General features: G+C 32.7%; 1 protein-coding gene across 1 annotated transcript; it reads right to left on the minus strand.

Moving 5' to 3' along the window:
- Positions 1-331: 331 nt before the first annotated feature.
- On the minus strand, positions 332-5,084 carry LOC109341036. Its single transcript, XM_019578826.1, has 6 exons — positions 4,833-5,084; positions 3,878-4,016; positions 2,178-2,322; positions 1,894-2,021; positions 922-993; positions 332-484 (listed from the first exon to the last, which is right to left on the minus strand). Exons 1-6 carry the CDS (start codon positions 4,973-4,975, stop codon positions 332-334), a joined length of 780 nt encoding a protein of 259 aa, XP_019434371.1. The 5' UTR covers positions 4,976-5,084.
- Between the last annotated feature and the right edge of the window lie 9,524 nt (positions 5,085-14,608).

Here is a 14,608-nt window from a genome sequence, read left to right on the forward strand (position 1 = left end):
ATTATAGATAAAAATTATTAATAATATATTTATAGATAAAAAAATATTAATAATATATTTACAGATAAAAATATTAATTATATATCAAATCACTTGGTGTGATGAGACAATTTAACCATTTAAATCGTTTCAATCTAGTACGAGACTTCTTTCAATTTAATGTTCGGAACATGTTTCACAATATTGGATATTAAACTTTTCTTAATCTTTTATAAAAAAATAAGCAAAATAAAACATAAATCATAACAATAAGTAAAATAGAAAACATAAATCATAAAAATATGTAAAATAGAAACATAATCATGAAGGTTTGCATAAACTTGGTTTCTTCTCAAGTCTTGGGATTGGTACTACTATCAAAACTGAGTTTATAGCAATGGAGCTTGGTCTTCTTATAGTTTGGAAGAGGAGTTTTCGGTATATTGTTCTCGAGTGTGACTATTCGGAGGTTGTGCAAATTATTTTCATAGCCCAAAATGAATATCTAAAATTGTCATAAAAAGTTAGTATCACCATGTAAAATTTATGCCAAGCAAGACAAAATATATAAAGAAAAAATATTGCATCTTCATGGTTCTTTTATCCTTATGTTGTTCACTATAGTCTATAACTATACCACATCTATTTGTGTAGGACAGATAAAATCTTTACGTATAAATGACAACAGCGGTGATAAGGATGATAGTAAGGTACTAAGCAATGCTCCCACTGAGTGTCTTAGAAGGTCTCTGACTATTTATATCTAAAACTGAAATTCCGGATTTGAATAGTATATCACTATTTCATTTGTTTAGTTCATTTTTAACCAATGCATGTGACTATCCTAATGCATCTAACCATTATGAAAAAAGTTGACATGAAAAAAGAATGCAATGTGACAAGGCTTATTAGTCATCATCCAAGATGAATATATGTACTCACTGTTTTCCCAAATAAAGTATCGGTAATTGGATCTCCAAGCTTCTTCTGCTGTATGGAAATTTGCAGTTCATTCTGCAAGAAAAAAAAATTAAATTCAAAAGTCAAACAGCAACGAATGCAAAAATTTGGATGCAAAAATTCAAGCAGTATGTAAACTAAGAAAGTTAAGACCAAATCAATGGGCAATATATTTGTTGTAACCAGGTGCACAGCTGGAAAATGACTGTGTTGATTGATTCTTAATTATGAAAGAATTTTAACAGAATATTTTATTTAAAAAACAAATTCTCTCTTTCACATGGTTGAATGTATTGTAGGCTATATAAATACACCCTTATGACCCATACGGTACATGAAAATGGTAAAACCATACATTCAACATCAGAGTCCGTTGCATGGATTAAAAACAAGATTTGATATTTGAAAAGATATTGTGCATATATTCAGTGAAAGCAAATCCACTCTTGCATAGGGTTCAAGATAACACTAGCTCTAAGAAATTCCCACAGTTCGCATGTCATGAACCAACTATTCCAAAAGCTTAATCTATAAGGTGGAGACACATAAATGGCTGTGTTATCTCTAATATACCCCTCTTTATTAATTTTGCTGTCCGGATTGTGCTATTAATAACTGATAAATTACTTCCTAAGTTATATGCATTCTTATGTTAATTACAACATGGATTTTTAATTTTTTATAGAAAGAGATGGATAAATTTGATATGAATGACAAAAGGTACAAAGTATTAATGAGAACTCTGTAGATCTCTTTAAAGGCTATCAATAGAAAAATATGTCATATACACTAGTTATTTGATTCTTATAGCCCATACTACAAGATAGGGGAAAACTACATTTCACCTTAAATCCACCAAAATCATGATGCATATAATTCAGAAAAGTGGAAGGTGACCCATTGACAAATAAAAAGGAGGGGACAATTTTTATTTCAAAATGGAAGATACCATACTTGCTTACGGAGGAGACCCAGCATTAGATATATGGCCATTTCTGCACATGAAGCTGAATTTCCAGTACCATCACTTGGAATCCTCGCAACTTTGATTCTATGCTTTGTTGCAGCGTCAATATCAACACCTTGGAGGAAAATTCATAAATTATCAATTTAAAATCAAGACGAGGCTTAACAAGAGGGGGATAAAGTAAAATGCAAAATTAATCCTGTAATAAATGAGAAAAAATGAAAGCTTTATGAAATTTCTCACTAAAGGTAAACCGACAAAATTACAATACCATCCAATCCTACACCATACTGCATTATAAGCTGCATCTGAACAGCACGAGAAATTATGTCTGAATCTAGCCTCATGCTTTTTACTATGCAGACATGATAATTGCCAATAGCCTTGGGCACATCCTCCAAAGGTAGAACATCAACCTGCAAATGCAATATACATCATATCTCACTCAACTAAAATTAAATGTGTTCATCGTAATGCAAAGATTGTGTAATGTTAGATTGGCATACTACCCATTTTAATTTAAACATAACTACTCGGAATTATTTCGTGCCATAATGAATGAGCCTAAAGGAAATCACCATAGAAACTTGCATGATGGAGAGGTCAGAAAGTTAGAGTCTCTTATAATTTTACTTAACTCTATTCACCTTTCTTCTGTTTTTACTTGAGAACTTGGATCTTGATTCTTAGGGAGTTTTCTCATAAATCATATTTTAATTATTGACTCATTCCTTTTTTTGATGGGAGTATCAGAAGTATTCAAACCATTACATGACAAGAGCAATACAATGTAAAGGGCTCATACATGACACACCAATCAAAAATTGTTACAAAAGATTCTGAAAAACTATTAAACGACTGTCGAGAGCGAATTTTAATAAGATCCACCACCTCTAGCAAATTTTAATAAGATCCACCACCTCTAGCATCAGGCCTGTCATCATTAAAAATAATTGAGTTCCTCTTCAGTCAGATACTCCACCTGACAGACACCCAAGCTAATAAAGCAAACCTATGTTGTCTACTATTATCAAAAAACACCGTGAAAGCTGAAAAGGAGTCCTCCACAGATCTTGACTCAATACCAAATGGAGATGTATTTCTTTTTGGATAAACTCATTTCGAAATCCAAATCTCCCTTAAAGATCAAAGTTTTTCTCTGGATTTTTGTTCATAACAAGTTTAACACTAATAACATACTCCAGAACTGCAAACCTCTCACTGCTATGTCTCCTAATATTTGTGGCTTAGATTTAGAATGTGAGACTCATCTTTTTTTGAGTTGTTCACTGTGAATTCTATTTGGAACAAGTTGTTTAGGATCTTTGGAGAGTCCCAATATGTCCTATGAATTTGTACAAATTTCTCCATATTAAGTTCAAAGTTTTCGGCTCTTGTAAAGAAGCAAAGACTTTGTGACAAAGCTTTGTTTATGCTGTTCTTTGGTTGGAAAGGAATGCAAAAATCTTCAATGACTCCTTTTTGACCCTATAACTCATTGGGTTACTCTATTAGCACCCCTTTGATGTTCTGCCCAATTGCCCATAATCTTTTAAGTATATTTCTAATTTCTTTGTTAGATATGAAGAGGGATTGTCATGCTTTGTTACATAGATTTCAGTTGTTTATGAAAATGTCTTATCCTCTTTCTTTGTACTTGTCTCTTCTCTTCTAAAACATAGTGCATTTCTACTCTTTATTGGTATAACCAATGGTATCTCCTCGCCCTTTTGGGTAAGGAACTTATCATTTCTGAGATACGTGATTGCTCCTCCCAACAAGTGTTGCTCAGAAGAATCGAACATTTGACTTTTTAGTCCATCTGGAGATCCGATAGGGACTATACTACTATACCAACGCTCTTTTGGTAGTGCAATCCTAATCTTTGTTACATAGTTCTTTTTCCATTAAAAAATAGAGTATTTACAAATTAAAACAAAAGGTAGAATATATGAGATAATATGAAGGTACCTTGATACATGAATGTTTCTGCAAATACTCTGCTGTATATTCATTAGAAGCAGGAAAATGAGGTCCACAAAACAAAACACGAGTGATCCGTTTCCCAACATCCTTTATTGTGTTCCCATTTCCCTCCATGAGATCTGACCTAGACAACCACAACATGCAGCAATAAGAAGAGTGCATCAAATTGAAGTTAGTCCAAATTCTAGAGGCAAAGGAAGGTCAAGAAAAGCCATAGGCAACGATTATGAATGATTTATATATTAACGTTTTGATATACCATTACTCGATCTATGTGGCCGACCAACCTAGTGGGACTACGGCTCAATTGCAACATATTAAGTCAAACTCTCAAACACTGCGAATTGAATTATGATAACTAATTCCAGTATTTGGGGCAAAAAACCAGGCCAGGCTTAAATATTTAAAGAAATTTATGCAGACACTAACATGAACAAGAGTTATAGAAATGACAAATTTGACCAAAATATCATAATACTAATTCTACTAACACTCCCTCCCTGAAACACAGATACTCTCTCGTCAAATTTTGGAATGTTTTTGTTTTTTTTGTGTACTAACAAGGGTATCTTCATCTTTTGATAAGGGATTAATCTTTTTGGGGGTGCGGCTACCCCTCCAACAAGTGTCGGTCCTAGTAATAAAACTCTTGACCTTTTGATCTTTCTGGGATCAAGCAAAGTCTTACACTATTGTATCAACCCCTTGATGGAATGTGCTCTAATCCTCAAACAAAAGTAAATATGAAGGGTTAAAGGAACCCAATTTGTTGGAAAGTAAGTCCACATCGTCTATCGCGTTCTCCTAGAATAGTTTAAATACATCTTTTGGCGGCTAGTCCTTTCGTTACCAATTGATTTAGAAATGAAATCTTAACTGTCTTGGCAAAAAATAGATGAATGGACTGAAGAGTGTTTTATTTGTTTTGTTAGTTAGTTACCTGTAAGTGAGGGATCTGGGAGTGTGAAATGTAGGTTGAGAGTGAGAATGAGGAATGATGGATAATGGATACAGAGACTGAGCAGAAGTCAAAATTGTTGATGCTGATTTGCAGCGATGGATATAATTACAAATACTGTACATAATTCCAAAACAGAGATATTTGTGGCTACACAAAGATAATGCATGTCTCTAATGTTAAAAATGAGAATATAATACATCAAACATAAGCACACTTCATTATTTTCGTTAACTAATATGCAGGATTTATTTTTATCACTATAAAGAAAGATTTGTACAAAACTATACTAGTGGTATATAAAATTCATAAAATATTGAAGCATTTATTTTTTTTCTTATTTTTATTTTGACCAAACACAAATAACTTTAAATTAAAATTAAATCATTTAATTAATCCCATCTTAATTTTTATTCTTAAGCAACGACTTCACATATCCAATTTCCTCTTTCTTTAATGAAAGGCTACATAATAGTTCAGTTTGTGCTTACCACATGGCCCATTAGATTCTGTTGATTTATTGAAGTGTGAAGTCCCACATTGGATATGCGGAGAGGAGTTAAAGAGTTTATAAGAAGGAAAGACCCATGGAACTAATGTTTTAAGGTTTTGGTTCAAGACGTGGTGTCTCACTTGTGACTCTTCACTCTTCCCATACTCATAACAATGGAACTCCCTGGTGGTTGGAGGCTCCCCGGTCGTAGTCTAGTCCAACATATCCTAATAAGATATTGATTTAATGGTTTAAGGCTATACTAAATCTTCAGAAGGACCAAAATGTATTATGATTAAGTAGTTCAAGTAATGAAATAACTTCTTCGCTTGATATGGTAAGGACGCATACATCTGCATTCCCTCATAAACTAATATATTATTTTTACATTATAAAAATAGTCCCACTTACCATACTTAACCACAAGCTTATCCCTAAACACCCAATCTATAGCAGCTTTCTTTTAGTAAAAAAGAAAGAAAGAGAGAATAAGAGTAACAAATGACAAAAACAATAGAGAGAAAGGAGGTTTTTATGCTAAAGTGAACAGACAACAAATAAGAGTTCATCTCTTCCTTGGAACCGTTTTCCATTGGCAAAGTTGCATGAATAGGTCCAATCCTTATCTAATTTACATGCTTCTTTGATAAAACTCATTGTTATACTGACATTTTTTATTCATCTTTTTTATGATGTAAAGTTGCATGCAATATCTTGCTAACATTGTCATAGGTTCATATTCCCTTTGTCATGTTATCAATTTCCTACTCCACATATCCATACATCATGAACTATAAACGAAAGAGATTTCAAACTCAAGCAGTGGCTCTCATGCAAGCATTAATGTCGCTGCCATTGGTCTCGGCACACTTTCTGGCCGTCGGGCCATGGCGGGGTTGCAATGGCATACCCCATTCAGCCCTCATAGTGAAGTATAGAGTGAAAGAGATTTGGGATTACTGGGCTCGTCAATTCTACCAGTTTTATGCACCCACACGATGATCCCACGGAGATGTGCCTAAGACTAAGATCGAGTATCGGTTGAGGATCAAGAATCATAGGATCGTGCGATAATATGAATAAGATTGCGATTTTGACAACCATATTATAGAGTAAAATGATGTCAAAAACCAATTTATATATTTCATCCGGACTTAGTTAATGATTTTATCACCAAAACTCAAATCAAATTTTATCCTTTTGATGAACTTTTAGTGGTTGCAATATTGGTGTGAAAACTTCTTCGGTTGCACTAAAAACTAAAATAGCATGGTTGGACCGATATAACGCAACCTAGGACTTAAGGCATGTATATTTTTTTGGTGTAATCAATGATACTTTCTTATTTTATAGGTAATGAATTAATCCAATACGGGATGTATAATTGTTCTCCAAATAAATAACTTTTGAACTTTTTTAGTTTACCTGTTTTTACACTATTAAATTAACACATTGTTGATTAATACAATCTTTGAAACACCAAGTGTTGCCTTTTAAATACAAGGCAGGCAAAATAAAATTAAAAAATGGCATACATTGATTTACTTGCTTGTTATTTAATTATTTTGGGAGCAAATTGTAAAAGAATATAAATATAAGAGGATAAATCCACAAATGTATATATGATACATTCAAAACGGGGATACCACAAATTTAAAATGAGAAAATACACAAACTTATTTTTGATCACTTTTTAATAAAATACAAATGAATGATAAATGATATATTAACTATATATAAATATTTATACTTACAGTACATACATATTATACTCATTTAAAATTATAAGACACATCACATCACTATGTTGAAATAACAACTCATCACATAACCTATTTAAAATCTGACTCAACTGGACTAGTTTAATAAAACAATAAGCATTATTTTGTTATGATAGAATTAGAGTGGAGAGAAAAGAGATAGAAGAGAAAATGAGGATTTCTCCTCTTTGGTTGTGAGAGAGAAAGATATTAGAGTGTAAAAAATGTGTGAGACCCGCTTTTTCTCTTCTAATTTGGTGAGGAAGTGGAGAAAAATGTGATTTTGTATAAAATATCAAATATACCTTTCATTTTTTATCTACTTGTTTGAATTAAGAATGTAATATCTATGTAATAACATTGTAAAGAGATTTATACACAATCAGTACATCGTCCATCATTCTTTTAGTTTTATTTAATAGTAAATGATGATTAAATTAATGGTAGATGATGTAGTGACAATGTAAAAGTGTAATACTGAAATGACAACTAAGAGGGAAGGTGAATTAGTTGTCTTAAATTTTTATCAGATTTTTCTGCAATTATCGGAGTTAGTAGCAGCAGAAAATTTATGCAGAAAGATATCAAACAAATTTAAGGAGATAAGAGAGAAGAAAGTACTCAGATATTTTTATATTGGTTCACCTTCTTGTCCATCGAAGATTACAAGAGATTTCTTCACTAGATATTAAGAGTAGTATTTACAAATTCTCACCATTAGATTTCCTTGTACCTTTTTTCTTTTTATCATTTAGTGAGCATCTTGTATTTCATAAAATTTGGGGGCGATATAATCTTTACGCAAAGGCCATCCTATCCAACTTTCGGGCATTAAAATACTTCCTTACCCACTCTCTAATACCTATATCACTCTTTGGAAAACAATTTTTCCAAGTGACTTTATCCCATTTCTTATCACATCCTTGTGAAATAAACTAATTCAACAAATTGAATGAATAAAACTTTAACTATGACAATGATCTGATTTATTTCCCTTCATTATCATTCTAGTGTGCACTCGCCTGCACAGAATTATGTGCCTCAAATTGGGCAGTGATCTGGTGTATCCGTTTTCACTGAAACCATATGTGTTTTCACCCCCTGATTGATCAAGCCTATGGTCAACGCATGATGAGGATTATTCCACGGATTGGATGTTTAATATTCTATTTGGGGAAAGCTACACAGAATGGTCACTAGCCTTGCACGCACTAGATCACTCCTTGACCAATTCTCTCTCCTTGTTCACTAATGTGTTTTTTGGCAGAATGATGGTGTTTTTTCGTGTGGCATCCCTCCCTTCTTTGGTGAATAAGATACTCTATTTATAGACTATGACTTATCACATGTGATTAATGAGGAGAATATATCTCATTAATTGATTAGAGGATGTTAAGGGAAATAAATCAGATTTACAACATAATCAAATTGATTTGAAATTTGATTTGATTTGAAATTTGATTTGATTTGATTATTCTCATATTACAACCTTAAATTAATTGATTCCAAATCTCTAAAGGTTTAATTTTTCATTGAATTAAATCTCTAAAGATTAATTATTATAATCAAAATTATTTGTGCAATACAATGAGATTGATATAAAATTTTCCAATCTTAATTTGATTTGCATATTTCCTAATTGTGATCTTCAACTTATTTGATTGGTTTGTAACCTTGATTTATTTGAATCCAAATATCTAAAGATTTAATTTTCTAATCAAATTGATTTGTGCAACACAATTAGATTGATATGAACTTTTAATTTGATTTGATTGGCGTATTTCCAAATCGCAATCTTGATTTGATTTTTGAATCCTTAAAGATTTAGTTATTATCAAGATGATTCATGCAACTTAATCAAATGGATATGATGTGATTCAAATTACATATTTTCAAATTTTTAATTTATCAGATAATCCAATCAAATCTTTAACTCATACAGTTTTTATTTTTACTTATTTATTTTTATTATTATTATTATTTGATAATTCAATTACTTTAAATTTGAATTTTGGTTAACCTAATTACTTAGATTTAAGAACATTACCAAGTGGTTTAGTCTTATTATTTTAAATTTGAATTTTGGTGAACCTAATCATTTAGATTTAGGAACCTTAACATAACATGTTTAGTTTTATTATTTTTAGAAAAGTATTTTTGGAATTCTGTTATTTTTTATCTAAAAACGTTTTGAGCTTTTTCTAGGCCGGACAAAAATGGGTGTTCACAAGCTTTAACTTTAAGTTTAGAATAACATCATCTTTTAATCTTTCCCTTGCCATTCTGAAAGACTTTGCATGGACATTATTTTTATCCAACATTTGTGATCATTGCAAAACTACTTTTGAATCAACCTTGTTTGTCCTATATTCACATATTCAACAAAAAATAAAAAATGAGTAGTTGGATAATAAAATTAACATGACACTAATTGTATAGTAATTAATTACTATATACCTCATATCTTCCATCTTGTTTTCAGTTTCATGTTATGTATCATAAATATAGAGTTGAGCAAACTTCAGGTATTATCCAAACATCGGTAACATGCTACCAATGCAATGACATGGTTATCCTTGTATGCGAATAGTTGGTGGACCTTTACCATTGTTGATAGATCTATCAAATTTTGCACCCGCTGATATGAAAGCAAACATCATGTTATATAAACGAATATTATTTTGATAATTTAGACTATCACTAGAGAAGTTATCAAAAAGTAGATGTTGAAGGAAAAGAGGAGGTGTTTTCAGTAATGGGATTTGTACTTTTCCATCACCATAACAAAGTTCATACTTAGGTATTATAGTATTTATATGTTTCCTCTTTCGCTCTTGATACCAAATGTGTTGGTACAGCGGAAGCGATCGTTGTACAACGTTGGCCACAAACAATCAAATAAAGGCATAAAATAAATAGAAGAGAATAATTGTGTTTGCATTCTAGAAGCACTGAGCGACTACCAAGATATTATTAGAGAATAAGGATTACAAGCCCTGACACACCCATGGACCCAAGTGCCCATGAGGTGTTTCTATTTGATGTTAATATCTGGTGCACATTATAACAAGGGACATAAGTCCAATATATAACATTAATATTCTACTATATTCTAATGATAGGCAATGTGAGACTTCATATAATAACATATTTCAAACATCCCCAACAATCTCCACCTTGATTAAAATAGACGAATATCTCTCTCCTTAGGAAATCTACACAAGAATCTCCACCTTAGCGAATATATGAATTCACCTTGCCCATTGTCTAATTTTCTTTAACTGCTCCCCTACAACATAGACCTTCTGAGTATCCTTGACGATGTTACCAAGAGCCTAGCTCTCCAAACTTATAGTGCAACTTCCCGTACCGCCATCAAATGGAATATGCCGCCTAGCCACCTATTGCTAGGAAGTCTTTCGATATATTGGAACCTCTACACAAAAGTTCACAACACTTGTCTTCTTCAATACTCACTCAAACAGAAACCTTGGAGCTTCCTTGGAAAGCCTCAATCGCTACCACCATTGTTTACTCCACCAATCCTAGTTCAAAAGAACTATCATACTCCACCATAAGGAGTATACCCACAATATACATCTTATGTTAATGCTAACTAATGTCTGTGTCAGATCCTTGCATCCAAGCTAATGACTATGTCACACCCCTACATCTCTACCAATGCTCATGTTACAACTTTGCATCAAAGTCAATGCCCATGTTACACCCTACATTAAAATCAGTCATTGCCTCTATGCTTTTGTGGATCTGCTAACAATTAACATCCTTCACTATGACATGACGTCTCAGACACGCAATTAGAATATTCCACTTCTTATCTCAAATGAGAACATTCTCACAACATCTGGAGAGATATTGTCAGCACCTATCTCTAGGTCAAACTCAACACATGAGTCCCTATCTCCACCTTGATCCTAACCCAGTACATGAACTTCTCGGGTTCTAGATCAACATATATCACCCTCACCACAATTCCACTATGTTTTCTTATCATTCAACTCATCCACTCTATCTTTGTCAGTACCTATGACGCACCTTGTCTAGCCATCCTGCATTCACCCTCTTTAGACATTATCTAACATATGGGTTAAGAGCCATCTACCAATTGGTTCTGATATCAATTGTTGGTGTAGCAGAAACTATCGTTGTGCAACGTTGCCCACAAACAATCAAATAAAGGCATAGAATAAATAGAAGAGAAAAAACAAGAGAATTTGGTAACATGGTTCATCTAATTGTGCCTACGTCCCTGGAGTGCTGAGTGGCTACCAATATATTATTAGAGAATAAGGATTACAAGCCCCGACACACCCATGGGTCTAAGTGCCCATAGTGTGTTTCTATTTGATGCTTATATCTGATGCCATTATAACAAGGGACCTGAGTCCAATATATAACATTGATATTCTACTCTATTCTAATGCTAGGCAATATGTGACTTCATATAATAAAATATTTCAAACATCACCAACAACATGCATGCTCCACAATAATCACATTCAATAACATGATCACCAATATCAGAATATCCTAAACAAATTTTTTTTTAATTTAGTGGTATATTTGTTGCATTATAAATAAAAATTCATAATATATACTAAATAACCTTGTTGACTTTGAAACATTGAGGTCACATATGAGTTAAGAAATTGATAATCATCTTCGAAGAGTCTTGAATATTCACATCTTTCAAAAGTAAACAAAATCCAATGTTAGCATACTATAGAAAAAATAAGTTTACTTATTCAATAACTAATAATATGATGTGATATTAAATGAATATAGTGTATGTCAATATCAAACATGTCACCATCTTCTGTTGTATGACGATTGAATTAATGAATATAACTTTTAGTTGATGTAAAAGGCAAGATATCTTCCTTTCCTTGTGCCACATTGTTGATATGTTCATCATCAACTATGCTTCCATATCTACTCATTAGATTTACGCCTAAAGATTCTTAGTTGATGAATTTCTTCTTCATGCTTTGCTCATGAATTGTAGATGGTTGGGTATGGGATGCAGAAGTTTAGGCACCATTTGTATTAATGAAACCATAATTATGTTTCACATTTATATACACAATTTAAAGATAGTTAAGATAGAGGGGTTCTACTCATTTACATCGGTGTTGAGTTTGATTGTTGGGGTAGAACCGTTGGAAATGGTTGTAACTTTGATTTTGAATAATTTATACCCTTATCCCATAAAACAGACTTTCTTTTATTTCTTGCAATTGAAGCGCAAATATTTGGATTATTATTATCCATTTTTTACCTCAACATAAATAAATTTGCAAACAAACTCCTTGTTTAACAAATGTAGACATGTTATGTGTAACTTAATGGATAATTTAAATAACTTTGAACTAAAAAATAAAATATCAAACTTTGTTGTGTTATTTCCATTCAAGTATTCTTTGAAGGTTTGTAGTCTTTTTTTGGTTAAACAAGAATTGAAAAATAAATAGAAACAAACAAACTAGTGGCGCATGTGCACACAGCTAGAAGAATCTAATATTTCAAACATCACCAACAACATGCATGCTCCACAATAATCACATTCAATAACATGATCACCAATATCAGAATATCCTAAACAAATTTTTTTTTAATTTAGTGGTATATTTGTTGCATTATAAATAAAAATTCATAATATATACTAAATAACCTTGTTGACTTTGAAACATTGAGGTCACATATGAGTTAAGAAATTGATAATCATCTTCGAAGAGTCTTGAATATTCACATCTTTCAAAAGTAAACAAAATCCAATGTTAGCATACTATAGAAAAAATAAGTTTACTTATTCAATAACTAATAATATGATGTGATATTAAATGAATATAGTGTATGTCAATATCAAACATGTCACCATCTTCTGTTGTATGACGATTGAATTAATGAATATAACTTTTAGTTGATGTAAAAGGCAAGATATCTTCCTTTCCTTGTGCCACATTGTTGATATGTTCATCATCAACTATGCTTCCATATCTACTCATTAGATTTACGCCTAAAGATTCTTAGTTGATGAATTTCTTCTTCATGCTTTGCTCATGAATTGTAGATGGTTGGGTATGGGATGCAGAAGTTTAGGCACCATTTGTATTAATGAAACCATAATTATGTTTCACATTTATATACACAATTTAAAGATAGTTAAGATAGAGGGGTTCTACTCATTTACATCGGTGTTGAGTTTGATTGTTGGGGTAGAACCGTTGGAAATGGTTGTAACTTTGATTTTGAATAATTTATACCCTTATCCCATAAAACAGACTTTCTTTTATTTCTTGCAATTGAAGCGCAAATATTTGGATTATTATTATCCATTTTTTACCTCAACATAAATAAATTTGCAAACAAACTCCTTGTTTAACAAATGTAGACATGTTATGTGTAACTTAATGGATAATTTAAATAACTTTGAACTAAAAAATAAAATATCAAACTTTGTTGTGTTATTTCCATTCAAGTATTCTTTGAAGGTTTGTAGTCTTTTTTTGGTTAAACAAGAATTGAAAAATAAATAGAAACAAACAAACTAGTGGCGCATGTGCACACAGCTAGAAGAATCTGCAACTAAGAGAGGGACACATCTTGCCGGTGGTGTTGTCCAAGTTTTAGTGAATCCATTCGCTCCTTTATTTGCAAGGTAATCTGCAACTCCATTAGCTTCCCTGAATGTGTGGTTAATGTGGACAACCTAAGTACGACGAACTAGTTCCTTTATGTCATATAGGATACTACTGAATTTATGCGTCCAGGGAAAGGTAGGGTGCTTTACCAACTCAACTGCCATAAGGGAATCCGAATGACAAACAATATTACGGTAACCTTTTTCCCATGCAAGTCTCAATCCATATCTGATGCTAAGAAGCTTCGCAAGTGACAACGAGCCCTTGCCCACAAACTTTCCAAACCCCAAAAGCCAAACACCTGCTGGATCTCTGAATACACCTCCAAACCCGATACGGTCTCCTTCACTCATGCAACTCCATCTACATTCAGTTTAATGAAGCCAGAGGGTGGAAGAGCCCAAGACACATAACGAATCCCTTTGGTGGTGGTAGCCTCGTCAACAATTGCACTGTCAAGAGATGGTGGGATTGCTTCCATATTACTTTTACGACTAATAATGTCAATATTCCAACCATCATCACCCATCACCATAGAATTGCGTCAACACCAAATCCACCACAACCCTGCTAGAAACAGATCTGCATGAGATCCACAGGCGAACGTCTGAAACCATAGCATGTGATCTTCGGCATTGAAATGATTCTTGTGTCGGAAGTCTACCCGATGCCAAACTTCGAGAGAATGAAAACAGTCTCGAATACAATGCGAAATATCCTCACAAACAGCGGAACACCTACCACAATCCGAGGATGTTGTTAGACCACAGAGAGCTCGAAGGTGGTTGGTGGGAAGTGCGTTATGCAATATCAACCAGCACGGGTGCTGAATATTTCGCTGAG

The sequence above is a fragment of the Lupinus angustifolius genome, unplaced genomic scaffold (assembly GCF_001865875.1).
Source record: "Lupinus angustifolius cultivar Tanjil unplaced genomic scaffold, LupAngTanjil_v1.0 Scaffold_332, whole genome shotgun sequence".
NCBI lineage: Eukaryota > Viridiplantae > Streptophyta > Magnoliopsida > Fabales > Fabaceae > Lupinus > Lupinus angustifolius.

Coding starts and splice junctions, on each gene's coding strand:
- LOC109341036 (XM_019578826.1), bottom strand. CDS start 4,975: ATGTACAGTATTTGTAATTATATCCATCGCTGCAAATCAGCATCAACA. Junction 4,017..4,832: donor CCCAGATCCCTCACTTACAG/GTAACTAACTAA, acceptor GTGGTTGTCTAG/GTCAGATCTCATGGAGGGAA. Junction 994..1,893: donor TGGGTCTCCTCCGTAAGCAA/GTATGGTATCTT, acceptor TTTTTCTTGCAG/AATGAACTGCAAATTTCCAT.